The 20,191-nt window shown below is 39.2% G+C and overlaps 1 protein-coding gene across 2 annotated transcripts in view; it reads right to left on the bottom strand.

The window, feature by feature from the left end:
* Window positions 1-20,191, bottom strand: part of rad51d (RAD51 paralog D) — a 22,435-nt gene extending 2,244 nt beyond the window's left edge. Inside the window, exons 1-10 of one of the 2 annotated variants that reach the window (XM_030746085.1) lie at window positions 20,055-20,191; window positions 19,795-19,910; window positions 19,652-19,713; window positions 14,759-14,877; window positions 4,403-4,484; window positions 4,070-4,204; window positions 3,886-3,981; window positions 3,679-3,769; window positions 1,239-1,309; window positions 596-763 (exon numbers count right to left, since the gene is read on the bottom strand). In XM_030746085.1, the coding sequence (XP_030601945.1) occupies window positions 596-763; window positions 1,239-1,309; window positions 3,679-3,769; window positions 3,886-3,981; window positions 4,070-4,204; window positions 4,403-4,484; window positions 14,759-14,877; window positions 19,652-19,713; window positions 19,795-19,876 (906 nt within the window). In that variant the 5' untranslated portion in view covers window positions 19,877-19,910; window positions 20,055-20,191. Of the gene's footprint in view, window positions 1-595; window positions 764-1,238; window positions 1,310-3,678; window positions 3,770-3,885; window positions 3,982-4,069; window positions 4,205-4,402; window positions 4,485-14,758; window positions 14,878-19,651; window positions 19,714-19,794 lie in introns of both variants that reach the window. The other variant, XM_030746084.1, reaches the window with a different exon arrangement.

The following is a 20,191-nucleotide window of genomic DNA, read 5'->3' as shown; positions in this document are numbered from 1 at the left end:
CATGATCTGATGAGATGGAACTATTACTCAAATAAAAGTATAAGGTGGTCATGGCAACAGAAAATAGAGTGGGGTGGGGGATATCACTCATACTTGAGAAGCATAATCCATGATCAGAGGAAGCCATGGCAATGGGTGTCACAGCTTTGGCTTGTTTTTTGTGTCCTCCAATTAAAAGGCAAATATGATTTCTGGCTTCATTGTTTCCAAAACTCTCAGTTTATGCCTGTCCAGTTTTCAATCTAGCACCTTTTGCAGAAGTTTACTGGAGGAGTGTGGATGGTAGGCGTAATTGTAAGTGATCCTGATGCCCACCAAAACGTAATGGGTTCCTCCTCCTCTCTAACAAGTTTCATAAAATCTGACCCGGTAGTGTGTTTTTAATCTTCATGACAGACAAACAAACTGCAAACATTCTTCTGCCTCAGCTCCTGTCTTGGAATAAAGCACATCTTTATCAAACTAGACCAGTTTTTAAAAGGGCAAACACGACTTCAAAGTCTCCGCTTTAACAAGATGTTTTGACAACAACAAAACCGCCTGACAGAAGCAACACTGAGCTGGTTGCTCTGCAAGTTAATGCTGCCTGTTGTACCTGTCTGGAAGACTTGATCAGCGTTGCAGAGCGCAGAGTGGGCCGGCTGACAGCCGACGCCTTTTCTACTCGCTCCAGCAGGATCCTGGTTCGTGGGATGTGACTCCACGAAACTCCAAGGCCCGGCTGCACTTCCCCGCTGCCACTTCTCGTTACGTGGTTTGTTACCTGTGGGCCCAGACACTGTCATCTTACCTCTCTTGGGATTATCAGAGCATTTCTTCATTCTGTTTTATGCTTTAATACAGCTTGCCACAGATAATAGAAACTTCCGAATAAATACGTAAGTGGGACAAGCAGGTTGTCCCACTCTTAATGAAACTGGACATCAAACAGGCTACTGAATTATCTTTCTCTCTTCAAATAACTTCATAACTTGAGGTGAAGGTCATTTTTCTTTGGTGCATGCCTTTCAAATGTTCATACTTCATTCTACATAATTAAAACCTCCAGTTCACTAAACTAAAAGTTGTTTTTGCTTTAAAACTCTTTTTATGATAATCATATTAACCAAACCAAGGGAAGAAAATATTAGTTTTCTCAGAAAGAATAACTAGAGGAAGTAGTTTGTGTAGCCTTTAGATTGACACTGGAAGAGCATCTTGCATTTAGAGCAGCAGACATCAAAGACCGTCATCCTTACCAAAGCAGCAACGTTGAAGTCCTTTGCCATCGTCTTAAGAACTCCTGCCACTTGTATCATCAAGGACATGCCTGGAGGCAAAGGAAGTGGCAGAGAGGTTAGTTCATGTACAGAATACTCTCAGGCTCAGTCACAGGAGGTTTCAAAGCAATCCAAGAGTAGCAAACTGCTTAACATTTTTCAGTTGACTTAATTGTTTATTTTTATAATTGCATTTATTAAAATTTGGAATTGTATTTTTATCTTGAGCTTTTGTGTGTGTGTGTGTGTGTGTGTGGGGGGGGGGGGGGGGTGGTCCTTGTATAACTTAATTATTATAACTTAATCATATTTGTTTTTGGCTTTCTTTTTTATTTTAACTTCGGGCGTCCTATTTTCACTTGTCCTTCAAAATATTGTCCACTGTATTTGCATATTGTTGCAATGCACGTAGTTGCATTTATAAATAAAATAATTATTTTTTATTAACTGGAAAAAATGCAATTTATGTACCACTGGAGGGCAATCAAACTGGTTTAAAAATGCCACTGACTTCATGCAAACAAAAAAAAATAAATCTTATTTATGATCTGTTGCATGTTCAACAATCCAAGCATTACTCTGTGCTTTGGATATGCACAATTCCTTAATTAAAACCTTTTCTTCAGAAGTAATATGAAGTTTGCTGTGTGCCTAAACCCACACTACTGGATCCAAATTTTCCACTGTGCTGTTCATTACTGTAATTAGTTCAGCACAGCAGCATCTGTGTGAGCTCACAAATTACATTTGGAATTGTAATCCTGCAGTAAAGAGTGACTCCTTTTCTAAGGACTGCATGGAAAACATTAAACGAATTAGACGGTGGGGTGTAAAATCCAATGACATCCTTATTTATTGAACTGAGCTCATCTGCTTTATCTTTGTCTGGTGTACGGTCACATTAAACATGGCCAAATAAGCTCAGGCTTCAGACAGCTTTATTCTACTCTTGGCTCTTGATGTGAGTGAGTGCGGATAACCTCAGGAACACCGCTCTCTCACTGCTGTGTGCTTGAAGCATGCGTGTCAAAAATCCAGGTCTGGGGGCCAAATCCAGCCCTTTGCTAGTTTTTAATGTGCCTCATCAATTCTGCAGAATGTCCATATACATTCACTAGAAAGTTAGGTTGTGTGCTAGAAGTAAACTATGTGATCAAAAACATTTAACACCCTGTACTGGCAGTAGTTGTTGTTCTCGACTGAACTGAATCATAGTTAGGATGATAGCTGAATTTTTGTTGATTTGTTGAGGCCAAATTGTACACAAGAACAACACAAAGTGCATGCAAACATAAAATCCATGACAGATCTAGCCTTTACGTCTATTAAAGCAAATCACTAAACTACATAAGCTAAGCATCCTATTACAGTACCAAGCTCTTTAGAACGACCTATTCTTTCACACGTGTTTGCATGGCTAGATACTTGATTTAATACAACTGTGACAATGGAACTGAAAACGCCAGAATTCAAAAGGTTTGAGGTATGACCGAATCCTTCTGTGCATACAGCGAATGTCTGTCCCTTGGTGTAAGCCAAACTTTCCAGCGTGGCTCTGAGTAAAACTGAGTTTGAAAACCTTGGCTTAAAGGGAGGGTGGTCTTAAAGGCAGAGGAGCTAAATACATGCAAAGGTGCTACAGAAGATTCCAAGAATAAAAATATGGAGCTAAAAATGAGCATGATTTCCAATTCCGGGTTTGCACTGGTTGCTGTACTTACCATTAGAGAAATGGTAAGAAATGGTAAGTATGGTAAGTATGTTTGTGTGTGCTTTTTTTTTTTGTTGTTTTTGACCCGATCTGATCAGGTGTGGAGGAAAGAATTCCAACTACGTGTTTTCTTTAACTACATCATCTTCAAAATGCACTTCTCAAAGCTCGAGTTATGAGCTTATTTCACCAATCATGAGTTCCACTGCACAGACCAGCAGAGATTGCAGCATGCCAACTGCTTTTAACTTAATGAATTTTTAAACCATTGTAATCTTTTCACAGGCAGGTTTATTTTAGATAACAACCTTTGAATCTGGGTGCACAGACTGACTGTTTAATGACAGTTTGGGAGCTTTCTACAAACATGAGAAATTGAATGAAGTTCACTTGGATTAAGAATTTCAATTATTTTACATCTCAAGAGGCCAGACTCCAGTTTTTAGCAATTTCATATTTAATGAAAACAGTTCTATTTATAACTGACAGCAGAGGTTTGAGCGTGTGCTTAAACTGTGATCGTTTGCGCTTTAATGTGACAAGTACAAATATTAGTGCGTTATTTTCCTACTTTCTTATGACTGCACGTCGTGCTTCCCATATGTGTTTAAACCCTGTTGTGACATTTATTTTCAGATTTATGGCTGTAGGTGTAAAAACAGCCTCAGGTATGACTGACTATGATGGACCAGCAGAGAGAGATATCACCTTCATTCTGTTTGCCTCCCAGTAGAGGCGAGATAACAGCTGACACAGAGTCCACAATCACTGCTTTGACAGATCCGCCACCAACAGACGCCTAATACAAAACGTGACAAAATTAGATGAAAATTTGATTCGTCTTTCTCCAAAGGTTCTCCAGCTACAGAGGGACTGCTGGTGTATTTTTAAGGAAAACAGCAACTGTACACAAACCTGCTGAAGCCCACCGCTGCGGAGACTGTACAGACAGTCGAGTAAAGAGTAAACGTCAAATAAATGGAAAATGCGGATCCTCTGAAGAGATTCCATCTGTAAAGCAGAGGTGACTTGTTTTAAATTTGTTTTAAAATCACCCACAATTTTACAGTTACTTAAAAGTCAGCTGCAGTTAATTCACCTGCTCTTCTGTGTTGCTGCTTTTGGTTTGCAACATTTGAAGCAAGCGGCTGGCGGTCAGCCCTCCCGTTGTATCGATGTATATCACACTCTGTTTCAGTTGGTAGGAAATGTGCACTGCAACACCGAAGCACACCTAGAAGCAATGAAAAGCATGTTGGGGACAGTTAAAGTGAACATGAACAATTTGTTTTGGTTAAACAGCGGCTCTGAAAAGTGTTCTTTCAGCCCGAGTGCATTTCTTATTCTATAGGAGAAAAGGGAATACTAAAAAGGAGTGAATTTATGAGGCTGAAATTATCAGTGACGGAGAGGTACGGTAGGAAATGTTCACCTGAGATTTGCCACTTCCCGGGCCTCCTGACAGCTCTGTTATCTCTCCAGTATACAAGCCTGAATCCAGCAGTTTATCTAAGCTGCAAGAAACAAGGTACAATTCATTACTCACAACTGCCATCCAATGTAATAAACCATTAAGCGCAGCCACAGAGCTGGCAAAATCTGCAGCTGGGTAAACATAATACAAACTGAACCTGATCCCAAACTACTCTTAAGATGCTCAGTCAATTCTTAATTCCAGCTGCCGTTTGATTGCTTCTTATCAAGCTCAGCCACCAACTGTGGCTTTCAAATTGAATCAGAAACTGCTGGCTTTTCATTAGCTGGTTTTTGAAGGAGGATTTTGTGTCTTTCTCAGTGCACGAGGGAGCCATTGTCTGTTACAGGTTATAAATCTAACAAGTAACGAGCTATGGTCCCAATTTAAACCCATAATAAATCACTGTGAATCGCAATACATTGTTTTCATAATTAAGTGCATAATATAAGGGAAAAGGAAAAAAAAGAAAGTATGACAACTGTATTGTACATCTTAGACACTAGTGATGCTGAAAAGCTAATTCATGCATTCATTACTTCTATGCTGGACTATTGTAATTCATTATTATCAGGCTGTCCTAAAAGCTCTCTGAAAAGCCTTCAGCTGATCCAAAATGCTGCAGCTAGAGTACTGACAGGGACTAGAAAGAGAGAGCAGATTTCTCCCATATTGGCTTCTCTTCATTGGCTCCCTGTTAAATCCTGAATAGAATTTAAAATCCTTCTCCTCACATACAAGGTCTTCAAGGTCTTATCTCAACGACCTCACAGTATCCCAACAGAGCACTTCGCTCTCAGACTGCTGGCTTACTTGTGGTTCCTAGGATACTTAAGAGTAGAATGGGAGGCAGAGCCTTCAGCTTTCAGGCCCCTCTTCTGTGGACCCAGCTCCCAGTTTGGATTCAGGAGACAGAAACCCTCTCTATTTTTAAGATTAGGCTTATAATATAAAATAGTCTTTACCTTACAATATAAAGCGCCTTAGGGTGACTGACTGTTGTAATTTGGCGCTATATAAATAAAATTGAACTGAATGGGTTGGGATGGGACAGGATGGGATGGTTTAGTCACAGCAATGATCTGTACCTACTGTAACAAGGTATTAATATTGTCACCATTTCTTTGTTTTACATATGCCTGTTTTTATTTAAAAAAAATAAAACAAAACAAAACCCCCCAAAAATACTAAGTGAGATTTTTTACGTTTTGTGAGCCAAAATGTTCCATGGAAAACTAAAACTTTTGTGTCTATTTATTTGTTGAATCCGCACTTTTATATAAGCATAGAACCTTGTAACCTTTGAATACACAACAGAAGGCAGAAAGTCTAAATCTGACACAAATAATAGTGATTTGTTTTGAATAAATAAAACAAAAAGAAAATGACATTCATAGCACAGCTGCAAATAACTGCAACTCAAGCTATATGTACTAAAGCACATGAACAAATATTTCAAAGTTAAATAACATACTTTAATGTATAATCTTTCACATTATCATCCTCTGTGGATCCCACCCCCGGTAACATATTATTGTGTGGCATTGGGTTAGTAATGCACGGAGACGGGATAACAACACTGTGTCCACAAGATAGGGAATCTGTTTGGGATACACTAGTATTCAGGATGATATTGGTCTTGTTGATTGATGTCAGCCCACTGGCAGATAGGATGAAATTCACTGATGGCAGCCATCGATATGATGTCTAAATGTTCAAAGATGATGTGATGAAGGGTTGAGACAGTTCGGTTATTTTTCTTTTTTTTAATGAGGAAGCTTTGTCTTTTCTGGAGCACAACAGCAGGAATAAATCAAGTGTCAGTCCCTTAAATCTGTTGTTTATTCACCACACCAGCTGACTTCTATAGAGCTATTATCACATGAAGCAGACAAACAGGAAGAGAGATAATATCCCAAGATAAACACTCTTATGTATTCACACCAAACTTGATGCTTGAACTTGGCAACCCCTGGGCTGCAAACAGTTCTGAAAACATGCCTCACTCGTCCAAATACATTAAACTGTTTCCATCCCAAAGCAAATTCAAGTGCTTCAAACTCCTGCAGCAACAGTCAGAGATGCTACAAGAGTGACGAGGGCGCTTGCTTAAGATTTACAGTCTTGTTATGGGTTTCATTGTTGCTGTGCAGGTAACTCTCCCCCCGAGCTCCCCTTTTGCACACCCTGGGTCGTTTATACGCGACCTATTTGACCCCAGTGTATCCGCTCTTTTTATGTGTTCACACCACAAGAAACTTAAGCAGTATATCACCAGAGCTCTATTAATCTCCTACTGAACTGAGTGAGCAGTGGCTGGACTTACGTGATGCTACAGATGTAATTAAAAGGAAGGCCATGGTCGAAAGTTTCACAACCAGCTGTCAACACCTCATATCATTCTGGGGCTGCTTTAACCTCATCCTTACAACCTGATTTCTTATCAGAGTTCTGCCAAGAAGAAGCAAAATGGCTGTCAAGTTTGTTTACAGCATATCCAGTCTCTGAGCTGTCCATAACTTTAGGCTGAAATACTACAAGAATGCATGTTTCAACACCTTTGCTTGGAGAGCTGCTCCGGCCATCGTCTGATAAGCTCAGACCTGAGTCAGGTGATTTTGGTATCTTGCTTTTTAATTAATGCTCAGTGCTTAGTGCTTACTTCATCAAACTTCACAGTGCAATGTAAACGTCAAGTTATCAGAAGCTGAAAAAGCAAAAAACAAACCACTGCAGGTGTGGATGCTGTCAGAGCTTTTTCCACAGCCTATTACCCTAAGTAGTGTTTAGCAACTCCTTTATAAGATCTGTAAATCGACTCATGGTTCTCTTTCAGCTGCTGAATGACCATTTGGGCTCATTAATGCTTGGATTAGTTATGTTTTGGGCATCTACAATTGTTCTGACAGGTGGGAGGAGTAATTCAGGAAGCCAGGGGTTACAGAAGGTACAAATATCCTGTCGTGTTCTGCATAGAAAATGATGCGATGCTCTCAGCTGAATCATCAGTACAAACGATGAACAACTCCATTAGCAGAAAAACATGTCTTTTAGATATAAAGTCAAAAGGTACAAATCCATTTCCATAAAAGTGTAAAAACAGCCAATTATAACTCCCATTGCATTACTTCATTAAGAAACATCAAATCATGGCTACGGTTTATGGAAACCTGATAAAATGTCGAGCAGGTTCAGCTCAGTGTTTATTTTAAAATCCATAGTGGGCTGCTTTGTTCCCAACTGCAATGACAAAGCATTTTATGCAGCTCAGATTTTCACTTAATTTTAATGGGAAATGTAACTATATTGTAATAAATACAGAACAGGAAGGGCATCCTGTCTCAAACTAAGCTGAATTACTGCGACCAAATAAACCTGATCATTCTTAAATCATATGGAATACTCCCCGAGCGCTGAGGAATATTAGGAAAACTGTCAGCAGAAAGTTGCGTTAACAGAGGATGGAGGCAGCGAGGAAAAATCAGAGTCTGTTTGTTTGTTTTGGTCGATTTTGTGTGTTTTGTGTCACTGTTGATGGCTGAGCACTGCCTGGGTATCAAGTCTAAATGCTTACTGAGTAATGACCCAAATATGTCGATAGCAGACAACACCAAAAACTGTCAGCCAGTTCAGGAACTGACAGCTGCTGGTAACAGAGTACAAAGTCACATCCAGACCCTTCTTATTCGTCTTAAACCAACTCTTTTTTAATGACCAAAAAAAAAAAAGAAAAAGTTATTATATTCTCCAATATCAGGTCATGTATTAGTCATAGCGTCATGTCCACAAGTATTTGGACAATGACAATTGTTGTAATTTTGCCTCTCTACACCATCACCATGGATTTTAAATCAAACAATCAAGAAGTGATTGAAGTGCAGACTGTCAGGTTTAATTCAAGGGGTCTAACAAAAGCACTGCATTAAATGTTCAGTAATTACAGCCATTTTGTACAAAGTTCCCCATTTTCAAGGGCTCAGAAATAATTGGACAATTAACTGACAAGCAGTTTTATGGCCGGATGAGACCTGTTCTCTCATTATTCCATGACAAAACAAGAAGACGAAATATCTGAAGCTCATTCCAAGTGTAAGCTGCTCACTGAAGCCCAGCATGAAGTCCAAAGACATGACAGTGTAAGTGAGGGAGGTCATCATTAGGCTGAAAAACCAAAGGTCTATCAGAGAGACGGCAAACAATCAGGTTCCCAAAAGTGCACAGGGCTATCTTCTGCAAAACCTATGGGATGGAGCTTCATAGTGCATATGGATAATGACCTAAAACATACTGCAAAAGCAACCCATGAGTTTCTCAAAGCAACGAAATGGGATATGCTTCAAAGGCCAAGTCAGTCACCTGACCTCAACCCCATAGAGCATCCTGTTCAGTTACTAAACACAAAACTGAAGGCAAACACCTGCAAACAAGCAGAAACTGAAGGTGGCTGCAGTAAAGGCCTACCAGAGCATCTCAAATGAGGAAATGCAGCATTTAGTGATGGCCGTGGCTTCTAGACTCATCGCAATCCCCTATTGTAAAGGATTTTTTTTTTTATCCAAGTATTAAAAATAATCCAACTTAAAATGATGCCAGTTTGTTCATTATTGAGCTTCTGAAAATTGGGGAGTTGCCATAAAAGTGTCTCAAAAATTCCTCAACAGTCAATGCAAAGATGTTGTTAAATTAAACTGCTTTTTTTTCATAATTTTATTCTCATGAGTTATATCTTTATGCTTTTAGACAGCTTCCCAGACATGGCTGAAGTCTAGGCCCAGAAGAAAAAAAAAAATTCAATGAAGATCTCTACTAAAAAACAAGTTTACAGTCTCACAGCAGGCCTAATCCATGTCTGAAGAGAACCGAGTCATCTATTCTCTTTCAGCATTTTGATTTGTGTCTGTTGAAGCTCAGACCAGTGGTCTGTGCAGTTTGTGGAATCTCATCTTTCTTGTGATGACAGATGTGACAGACATGCAGTTAAATTTACATAGCCAAGGTCCTCCGGCTTGAAGGTTAAGCATCGCTGGAAGCCTGTGGTTGCTTGATAGCAGTTCTCACCACCCACAGCGTGATTCTGAAGGAGAAGAATTGGTGGGTATGGATGTATTTGCATTATTCCTGCCTTCTGTGACAACAGTGCTGTGAGAGTCGCTTTGTTGATCATCAAGTTGGGTTCTTGTAAGGACTCAGAAGGATGAAAGTGATTGCCCTTGAAAAGTCACAGATTCAAAATCTCCCACGGGCTGCCCTCATCAGTGTGCTCAGAAGACTGTGCAGTCCTTGGACCCCAAGGAAGGGAAGCAATGAAGAGGCTCGGCTTCTGTTGCACTCTGCTTTTCTATAAAAGATGATTTTAAGATTCCTGTGGACAGATAGTTTCTTCCAGCTATACGCAGTGCCAGAATGATTATTTAAACAAATAGTGGGAATTAGCAGCATCTTACTTAAGGGGGCTGTGATACTTGTGTAATACTTGTGTTAAGCTTCATTAACTAACCATTGACATTGAGCTTCAAGGCTGAAGTCCTCATGAGAAGGCTCAGACAGAAGAAAATCTGTGACATTGTCAATGAGATTTTAAGTGACTCTTTTGATCTGCTGCTGAATTTCAGCACTTAATCACAGCCAAACATCTCTACAATAGTTCAGATACACAGTATTCTGCTATCACTGTGCTATCAAGTGTTGGTACAATTACTTTGTGGGCTGCATGAGACAGCTCTGAATCCCTATCAGTCTTCATCACACATCCCGTTTGTGTAGCAACCGGAAAATCTGATAAGGTTTGTTTAGCTTTCATTTCGCCTTACTTTGTACATACTGTTTGATATTCTCAGCAGCCACACAAGTAAATACTGCTCATCATTCACTCATTATTAAACTACTTTTGTGTTTTAATGCTGCAACTGAAGTCTATTAAATGCAAGTTTCAGTTTATTTACTTGGAGAATTTTTGTGCTGCCATTGACAAAAAATAGCTCCCTTTTGATATTTAATGAGGCAGGTACTATTACAGGTATAGTAACCGTTCAACTAAATTCAAAGAGCTCAAAATCCGTTGACAGTCCAGGAAAAGTTTTCCGTATTTACAATATTTTAGCAGGAAAGTTTGGCTGATTTTTTACATTTAATTTAGCTTTTTGAAATAAGACCCAAAAAAAAAAAAAAAAAAGTCTCTTATTCATTGGGTGTAGATCAAAACAACTGGGAGAAGAAAGGAAAGTGTTTAAAGGTTTTGGCAACCCTCAGGCACTAAAGGTGTCTTCAGTGTACACAGTGAAGAAAACAGAAACCTAAACATAGAAACCTAAATATTTGTACTCAAATTCTTCTCTAAAACAGAAATTAAACAAAAGAAGCACCAGTTATTTGTCATTACAGCAAATAATGTTTTTCTATAACCAATTTGCTTATTGTGGTGCATTCTGGTGAGAAAACAGCTTCACACTGAGCCTGGTGAGCAAAGGAGGAATCATTCTTTATATTAAGAGATTATAGCAATAATGGTTTTCCACTGACATGGTGTCTGATCTAGAACTGTATAACACCAAATATCAAGATGACATCATAAACGCCATAGAAACTGTGCCTACCTACCTTCCTAAAACTACTGCGTGTAATGTAACAGTGCTGCAGTAATGACAGTGATGTGTAGGCTTTTTGAAACAGTTTTAGACTAGAGCCTAACCAGTTTATTGGCAGGCTGATATTATCAGCCGATACTGGCTGCTTGTTGAGCTACTCGTCTTGATTTTATAATGGACAACAAATGAAAATAAAAAAAAATAAAAAAATAAATAAATAAATGAAGAGACGGGAGAAACAACCTTCACCCATGTCATGAGTGTTGACATTACATAGTCCACCAGAGGCGCTGTGCAACTTCCGTGTTGTGTTTGAAAAAGTACAAACACATCAACCAGCTAACCCGAGCGGAGTCGGGCAGAGAATAAAGTAAATATAGTAAATATATAAATTGCACACAACAAACATTAGGGAAATCGATTTATCTTTCTGTGTCTGAAAGAAAAAGAAAATCATTCGACATATTGGAATCATATTGGAATATTGGATTTGTAAATCACCAAATATCGGTACTGGTCTTAAAAATTCTATATCAGCAGGGCTTTATTAGCTTTATTTTAGACATGTTGTAATTTAAATATTAAAGCTGTTAAAATTCAAGATTTAAAAGGAGCAGGGATGGGAACTGAGGACCTGTTCCAATTTTGTCCAGTCCATCTAAATCCTATGCCTGATGATAGATATCCATTCATCCTATTGATTTCTTGTATGATGTCACATAAAGCCCCTAACCCCCACCCCACCCCACCCCCAATCTCTATACTGTATTTAGGCTGAATTAATTTTTAAAAAGTGCAGTCTTTTTTTTTAACCACACAGAAAAATAAGAAATAATAAAATAAGAATCGATTGTTATCAATTATCAATATTTAATGATGCCGAGGAAGCTTTCAGAGATGTGTTTGTGATATTTTGTCTAACTCATTAATTTCTATCAATTTACACAACAGAAAATATACAATTCACCAGCAACTAAGAGAATCCCTGTAATTGCCCAGTAACAGCTTTCTAAAACTATTTTAGGCTTATTACTACATTAGGTCAGATTCTCTAATAAACCTGAAGCTAAGTAGGTGTGTGTTTCATTAGTCTATTTGTGCATAAAGCAAACACACTCTTACTCACAGTACAAATTGACACTATGGACATCAAAAAACATCATTCACCAGTTCACTTTTCCACCAGTAGAGCGCAGCCAAGACACACAAATTATACCGGCTGTTCTCACATGACTGATTCAGTTTCATATCACTAATCCAAAGCACTAACTAATTTATGAAAACCACTTTAAAAAAAGAACCACGGGGAGACTGAAAACACCTGTGGTCATTAATTATGCTACAACAGTGAGTTGAACTGTAGAAAAGGTAGCAGCTTATAAATTATGCCATGCTGCCCCAATTCACAGATTCATCCAGTCAGAGTCTGTGTCCTGGCTGAAGAACATTTCCCGTCCAAAAGTGGAATATTTATGTGAAATGCTTTGTTCTTTGACTGCATACAGACAGCTGAATTTTGGATTCCTGCACACACCTTTGCGCAAACCTTTCATCAGATTCTCTGTCTCAGTTTTACAGCTTAATTGTAAGTACTCCTGTAATATGATGTTGTACTGGTTGCAGAGGGAACTTTAGGTTTTGTCAAATCATGAAAATTTAATTTTGATGTACCACAAAAATGTTCTGAAAGACTTGCCAGTGGTGTTTGTTTTTTAGTGGAAAGTAGTCAAGCTGGAGGCCAAGTTAATGCAGCTGATATATCAGAAACCACTTTAGGCTACGTTTACAAGCCAAATGGAACAACAAGCAAAAAAAAAAAGGAAAAAAGTCAGCTTGAGCTGCTAAAATGTTTCCTCAGTGCAGGAATGTGGCACGCAGGACTTTTTTCTAAAAGACTCTTTAGCTCAGATGTATTTTTAACAACAGCCACGCTCCAGATGGAGAATCTGACATAGTTCAGTGCAAACTGAATTTTAGCATTGATTGAGAACGAAGATTCTAGTTTGATGAAACAGATCGATGGAAGACACAAAACATCTCTGCTAATGTATGATACTATTGACTTTACATGTTTTGCGGTGCTTGTGCTGGTTTGCAAAAAGATGGACAGAAAAACTGGCAAACATAATAAAACTTTTATCCCCAACAAAGCAACTTAAATTCACTTGGCACAATATGAAACTTGTTGTTCATCAAAGACCGCGGCCTTTGACTGTCAAAGACTTTAATCCAATGGCACAGATAAAAATAAATAAATAAATAAAAAGCCACTGCATTACAAACCCTGGGAATGTGTCCTAAAGAATACATAGATTATTTTGCCAAAAGTGTGCTTGGCTTTGGTTGCCTTCACACACATATGAACCTGAATGACAAACCATTCTTAATCCATAGGGGTTAATATGATGTTGGCCCACCCTTTGCAGCTATAACAGCTTCAACTGTTCACGGAAGGATTTCCACAAAGTTTAGGAATGTGTTTATATGAATTTTTTCCAGAAACGCTTTTTGAGGTCAGACACTGATGTTGGACGAGAAAGCCTGGCTCGCAGTCTCCGCTCTAATTCATCCCGAAGGTGTTTGTGTCGGTGGGGTGTGGTTTGGGGCGGCGGGGTGTGGTTTGGGGCATGGGTGCAGAGGAGAGGTGGGGCAGTGGGTTCAGAAAGGGGCGTCAGGGGGGGACGGGCAGCGTGTGTGTGTGTTTTTATCTTTTCACGCAGTAGCTGGCAGGAGGAGAGGTGGACTGAAGTGATTCCATGTCTTTATGGATCTTGCTTTCTGCTGAAACAGGAAGGGGCCGTCCCCAAACTGTTCCCACACAAAGTTGAGAGCATGAAATTGTCCCAAATGTCTTGGTATGCTGAAGCATTGAGAGTTCCTTTCACTGGAACTAAGGGGCCGAGCCCAACTCCCGAGAAGCAACTCCACACCATTATCACCCTTCCACCAAACTTTACACTTGGCACAGTGCACCCAGTACCATTCTCCTGGCAACAGTCAAACCCAGGCTCGTCCATCAGATTGCCAGATGGAGCAGCGTGATTTGTTAGTCCAGAAAACACGTCTCCACTGCTCTAGAGTCCAGTGGCAGCGTGCTTTACACCACCGCATCCGACACTTAACATTGCACTTGGTGATGTAAAGCTTGGATGCAGCTGCTCGGCCATGGAAACCCATTCCATGAAGCTCTCTACGCACTGTTCTTGAGCTAATCTGAAGGCCACATGAAGTTTGGAGGTCTGCAGCGACTGACTCTGAAGAAAGAGTCAGTGCGCACTACGCACCTCAGCATCCGCTAACTTTGCTCTGTGATTTTATGTGACCACTTTGTAGCTGAGTTGCTGCAGTTCCCAATCACTTCCACTTTGTTATAATACCACTAACAGTTGACTGTAGAATATTTAGTAGTGAGGAAATTTCACAACTGGACTTGTCCTATCACGCTACCATGCTGGAATTCGCTGACCTCCTGAGAGAAACCCATTCTTTCACAAATGTTTGTAGAAGCAGTCTGCATGCCTAGGCGCGTGGTTTTATACACCTGTGGCCGTGGAAGTGATTGGAACACCTAAATTCAATGATTTGAATGGATGGGTGAATACTTTTGGTAATATAGTGCATTTAATTTTGGAGATGAACCTCCCCTGTGGCACCAAGCCCACCGTTAAATCCCCCTAGTTCCTGAAACACAAAGAAGCATGCTGTGCTGTGTGAGCAGTATTGTCTTTACCTGGGGTTTCCAGTGGAGAGGATGGCTGTTGAGCTCAATAGGTCTTCATACAGATCAGCACCTGACACAGGAAATGCTGTGTGTTGGGCTAACAGCACTCGGCGGATGGCAAAAAGAGCCTGAAACACAGGAATGACAGCATATGAGGTGTTGCATGGATCAACTGTAACACAAAAACTTAAATGTTGCCACACTGGAGAGTTTTCTTTCCAACTAGGCCATTTTAATTATAATCCAAAGGCAAAAATTCTGTTTGTTTTCATGTGATTAGAAGGATTTCTGAAATAATGCCCTCGTTCATCATTTGCTTAATATTTAAAGTAAATACCAGATCTTGGTTATGCTCCATCTCATATCGTTTGAGATGAAACATAACCAAGCTGACATTGTGATAACGTGGATTATTTTTTTAAGCTTCATTTTGGGCATACAATCCAAATGGTTGCAGGGACTAGCAGTTATTTTAATTAGTGAGTAAGCTTATTTTTCTGCCACTGTTTCAGTTCAACTGCTACAAATGAGTAAAATATAAAGAAAGACCTGAACCTTTGACCCCTGCTGTGAGGCAATCTGTTGACTCTATTAAGCTGTAGGGGAAAATTTTCTGGTATAGTTTGGATCCACTGGTCTACTTAAAGTGATCACCTTTAACCTACAATGGAACGTTTCTATCCTGATAGAAGCAAACTTTTCAGGATGACAGTGCACCATCCAAAGGACACCAGCTGTCCCAGATTGCTTTGATGTGTATGAAATCATATCTATGACCTGCAAAATTTCAACACAATTAAACACGGGAGATTTTAAACTTGCATGTTAGAAAATGCTCTCCACCACCACCACCATCATCATCATCATCATCATCATCCAAACACCCAGAACTGGCTGCAACAACAGAGTCTTACACCAAATCTGTCATAACGTTGAATTCTGGCCTACTCGTTACCAATAGGCAAAGCCTGAGCGAAAAAGCAAAGATCTAGACAGTTTGTTGCCAACTTGGAAGAAACATGTATGTCACATGCCATAAGTTGACTTTACACTGAGCAGACTTTAGATGGGACGTACAGGAAGCAATATGCTGGACACGACAAGTAGTTTATCGAGAGGTTGGAACTACAAGATATCCAGCCGAATTAACCAAAGACAGGGATCTAGCCAGAAAAAATTCACAGTCTATTGGTACTGGCCAACAGGGGTGGCGGGTGTCCCCCTGGGTATTGGACGACAGCTTACAAGTGCTAATATGCTAATAGCCATGCCGGCTTGCTAATTCTGGTAAAAGCAAACAGTTCCGATAGCCAACCGATGAAATTCTCAGCCCCGCACAGCCGTTCCTCAGCCTGCTGAAACCCTAACCCAGCTGCTGGTTGGGTTTCTTTGTGGATTGAACCAGGAATCTTACTGAATCTTCTCCACAAACATCAATGACTCTACTGTGACGCCAGACACTTTGATGGATATTTCTTTTTAATGAAAAATAATCTTTGCCTCTATTTTTTTTTTCCATAAATCATTTTCTGAGTAAAGGATGCCCACGTCAAAATAATATTTATTTCTAAGTGAATTGCTTCTTGATTGTTTTCAAGTTAGACTGCTCAGCAATTAGTGTTTAGTGCTTACTGTATTAAATTAGTCAATTTTCTTATGTTGACTGAAGCCCTTTTGTTTGCTTAACTTTAGCTGCCACAAATCAGAAATGATGAATTAGCAAAGCAGCACATGCGGACAGGCAATGATCACATTCATATGTGTATGAATTACAGTGAACGTGCATTGCTAAGACAGGCGGTAGTAAACACTAGGCTTAGTTAGGTTGGTGCGACCAACTTAATTCAAAAGATTGATCTTAAAATAAAGACAAAGTTAGCGCTTAATGACTCATTGAAGAGGTTGCAGGGTGGAGGGGACTGAAACACTCTAATAGAGAGAGAGACCCAATCTGAGACACTTAACACTTTTTGTTAACAGTGATTAGCACGCTTTGCTGAGAAATATTATGTCTAAATTTATGCGCTGATTAACTGATTCTAAAAATCTGGCCATAATAGTTTTAACTGTATCTTTTTTAATGATATTAAAGGTATTTTTCTTCCTGCTTCTGGAAAGACTGTTTATCCATTTTGTAATTGCTGATGATTGCATTATTGTGTGTTTATTACTTTTTTGTTTTTTTATAGTCAAATGGACTATAATAATAATTTTATTCATAGATAATGTCCAAATAAAATAAAGTTTTACTACTTAGATACCTTGATTAACATGGAAACAGTGAAAAACATGTAATTTATTACTGCTTAGATGGTAAACAAGTCTTTATAGATTACATTTCCAAAAGAATACAGGAGACAACTAATTTATTAATTCCTCCCTTTCCCCAAATCTGATAATGAGAGTGACGCAAATGTATGTAGACTGGAAGCTGATCAATCAACCCATCACTATTCCTCTTCCATGCCATCATCCCTCATGATCTTTGGATTTCTATTTTAAATAAAATACACATGAATGCATGTAGATATGGAGTTGGTGCAGTTTTCAGTTGATTTTAAAAAACACAAAAACATTGTTCACTAACCAGGCTGATGTGTGACACTTCATATGAAAATTAACCAGAAAAATATCAAATGCTGGGCAGTCTGGCTTTCTCTAGAAAGAGCACTTAATGTTGTTAAGCAGACTTACACTCTGATTAGTCTCTCCTTCTGGGCAGAGAGGATTTCCTGCAAGACTTCATACCCAACAGCTGAATTTTATTTAGGGAAATCAGACAAATCTGTTGGGTCTCAATTAGTGGGAAGGTTGGCGCTCCAAATTTGGATAGTGGGCTCGTGAGACAGGTGCGTTTTTACATGAAAACCTTGCCTTGTGTAGCTTTAATCAAACTGCAGGATGCTGCATTAGTCAGTGAAATGTATAGGCGACCTAGCATTGACCTCCTCTCTGTTGTGTGGACAAGACAATAGTTCAAAGCAGCAGGAGTCTGATGGAGCACAGGGATGCCCGGTAATCAGCTCAGGGGATGCCTGCAGGCTGAGCAAGCTGGTTAGAAATTCTAGCTTGGCCACTGAGATGGGCCTGAGCCTGCTGCAGGCAGTGATGGAAAAAAACAATATTTGAACAGCACAATGCTCTCATGGGGAAAACATCTTTAACATCCCTCTCAATTATAAAAAAAATTACTTTTGTCATTATTTCTCTTAGATGCTTTACTGGACAGAATGATGTCTGTTCAGAAGCAGGAGGACATTTTTCAAATTAATCTGCTGAAGGTTCCTACATGAAAGCTGTCTTTCACAAGAAAAGTTGTGCAATTTTAGAAGTATGTAGATAACAATCTATTTTAAAACTTTCTAAATGTTCTGTTGCAATTTCTGAGCTTTTAAATCCCTTGGGGCTACAAAATTTTCATCCTATGCATGTCCAGTCACAGAGACCACAAAGGATGTTTTACTGACTCACTCATCTTTTTACCAAGAATGTCTGGGTTAACTTCAGTGCCCCCATCCATCCATGCAATTACTCCCCGATACACTTTTTATTTATAAAGCCCTTCCGGGTCTCCTTCATGATCATTTGTGTCCTTATAACTCTGAAAAGTTTGGTGGGAAACACTATTTAATGTCTAAAAAATATAGTTTCCCCATTATCTGCCCAGAAGGTCAGTTCTGAGTCAAATAGGATTTCTTTCATGATCTCTGCTCTCTTTTTCCAGTTCTCACTGCATAATGATTTAAAACTAAGAGAGCTGACCTCACTTTGCAGGTTCAGAGTGATAATGAAAGACTTTGTGGGAGAACCAAGGAGGAGGTTTTTTTTGTTTATTGATGGCAGAAGAATTTTCATTGTTTATCATTTTTCGTGCAAATATAGATATTTCTTTTCAGATACATTTTTCATGCTGACATTTTATTATATCAACAGAAAACATAAGACTTGTTTTAACTGGAGATGGAGACAAAAAAAAACAAAACAAAAAAAAAAAAAACTGTAAAGTATACAGAAAGGATAGGAAGAAAATGTGATGTTTAACCTTGATTTGACCCTGTAATGAGAAACAGCCCTGCCTGGCTTGTTAACCAAAGGACCTTGTTTGCAGTGGGTACATATAATGCACCCAGTGGGAGGTCTGCTTCCATTTAAAAAAGGTATCCCACATAATAATGTAAACCACTTACACAAGGGGAACTCATGCTGTGTGTGAGTGTGTCTATGCTCAAGATCATATCGGTCTACAGTGTTTATGCCAAGTATAAAATGATTGCTGTTTTAATTTAAAGGGCACTTTTTAAGCCAATTTCCAACTCTAGATTTTTAATTGTTGGACTGTACTAGAATAGCTTTGCAGGACTCACAGCCACAAAAAACTCCTTAATCGTGGTACAGCTCTTCAAATCATCCACTATCTAAAACAAGCCATTTAAGCCAACTTTCTGCTGACTGGCATTCCCTAACAAACAGGTCTGAACAGCAAGTTGGTGTCTCTGAAAAGCTGTGCACCTGAGATAACCATATTAAGAATATTTGCTCTATTTGACATCATTAACTGACACGAGTAGAAAAAACTGTCTGAAACTGCAATGTGAAGGTTTAGACCCGTGAAGCCTGAGCTTATGACTCATAGGGATTACTTGCACATACACGGACCTCATTATAACAAAGTTTGACCATGTTTAATATGGCCTGTGACAGAAAATGAGGAGCAGCATTATAAGCCAACTTTAAATTCCTTCTAACACCACAAAATAAATTGCCTTGATAGGGATAATTTTGAGGCATCACCTCGATTAAATGGGTGTAATATGTTGGGTAAGCTGTAAATTGACAGTGCAGTCTGGTAAAGGTGGCTCTCGTGGTTTTCAGGGAGCTATGATTAGTTTAGGGTATACACACCTTATAGGATACAGAACATTTCTGTGCAAGCGCCTCGGTGTCTGATGAAACCAGGTCCTCCACTGTAAAAACAAGAAACCAGATTAGTTATTGATAACTTGTCTTTGTTAAGCTGAAACACACACATTTACTCATAAACTGACCTGTTTTAATATCAGCAGCACGCAGGTCACGCAGCAATCCTTCATCCAGTCCAGGACACATCCCCTCTCTTAGTACGACCATGGTCTTGCATATTTTACGATTAGCTCATATTTGACTAAAAAAGTAAGGATACATCATGCAACTTCCACTAAAATGAGGTTACCTGACTAACTTTACAGATGACGCTAGCTACAGCTGTTTTTAGCTTCTCCAGCCAGTTGTTTTTAGCTTTGCGGCTAACTTTGGCAAACTATTCTACCTGTATTGTTGTTGTTGACGTCGGTATAGATAAAATTCCTGAAGTTCAAAACGTAACAACAGTTTGTAAACTGACAAAAGGACACTTTTACAAAACCTCTTGCACTTCGCTCAGACAGTACACACGCCGACTTGTTT

Source organism: Archocentrus centrarchus, chromosome 14 (assembly GCF_007364275.1).
Source record: "Archocentrus centrarchus isolate MPI-CPG fArcCen1 chromosome 14, fArcCen1, whole genome shotgun sequence".
Lineage (NCBI taxonomy): Eukaryota > Metazoa > Chordata > Actinopteri > Cichliformes > Cichlidae > Archocentrus > Archocentrus centrarchus.
The sequence above is the reverse complement of the archived record's forward strand: the minus strand, read 5'-3'. Positions and strand labels throughout refer to the sequence as shown.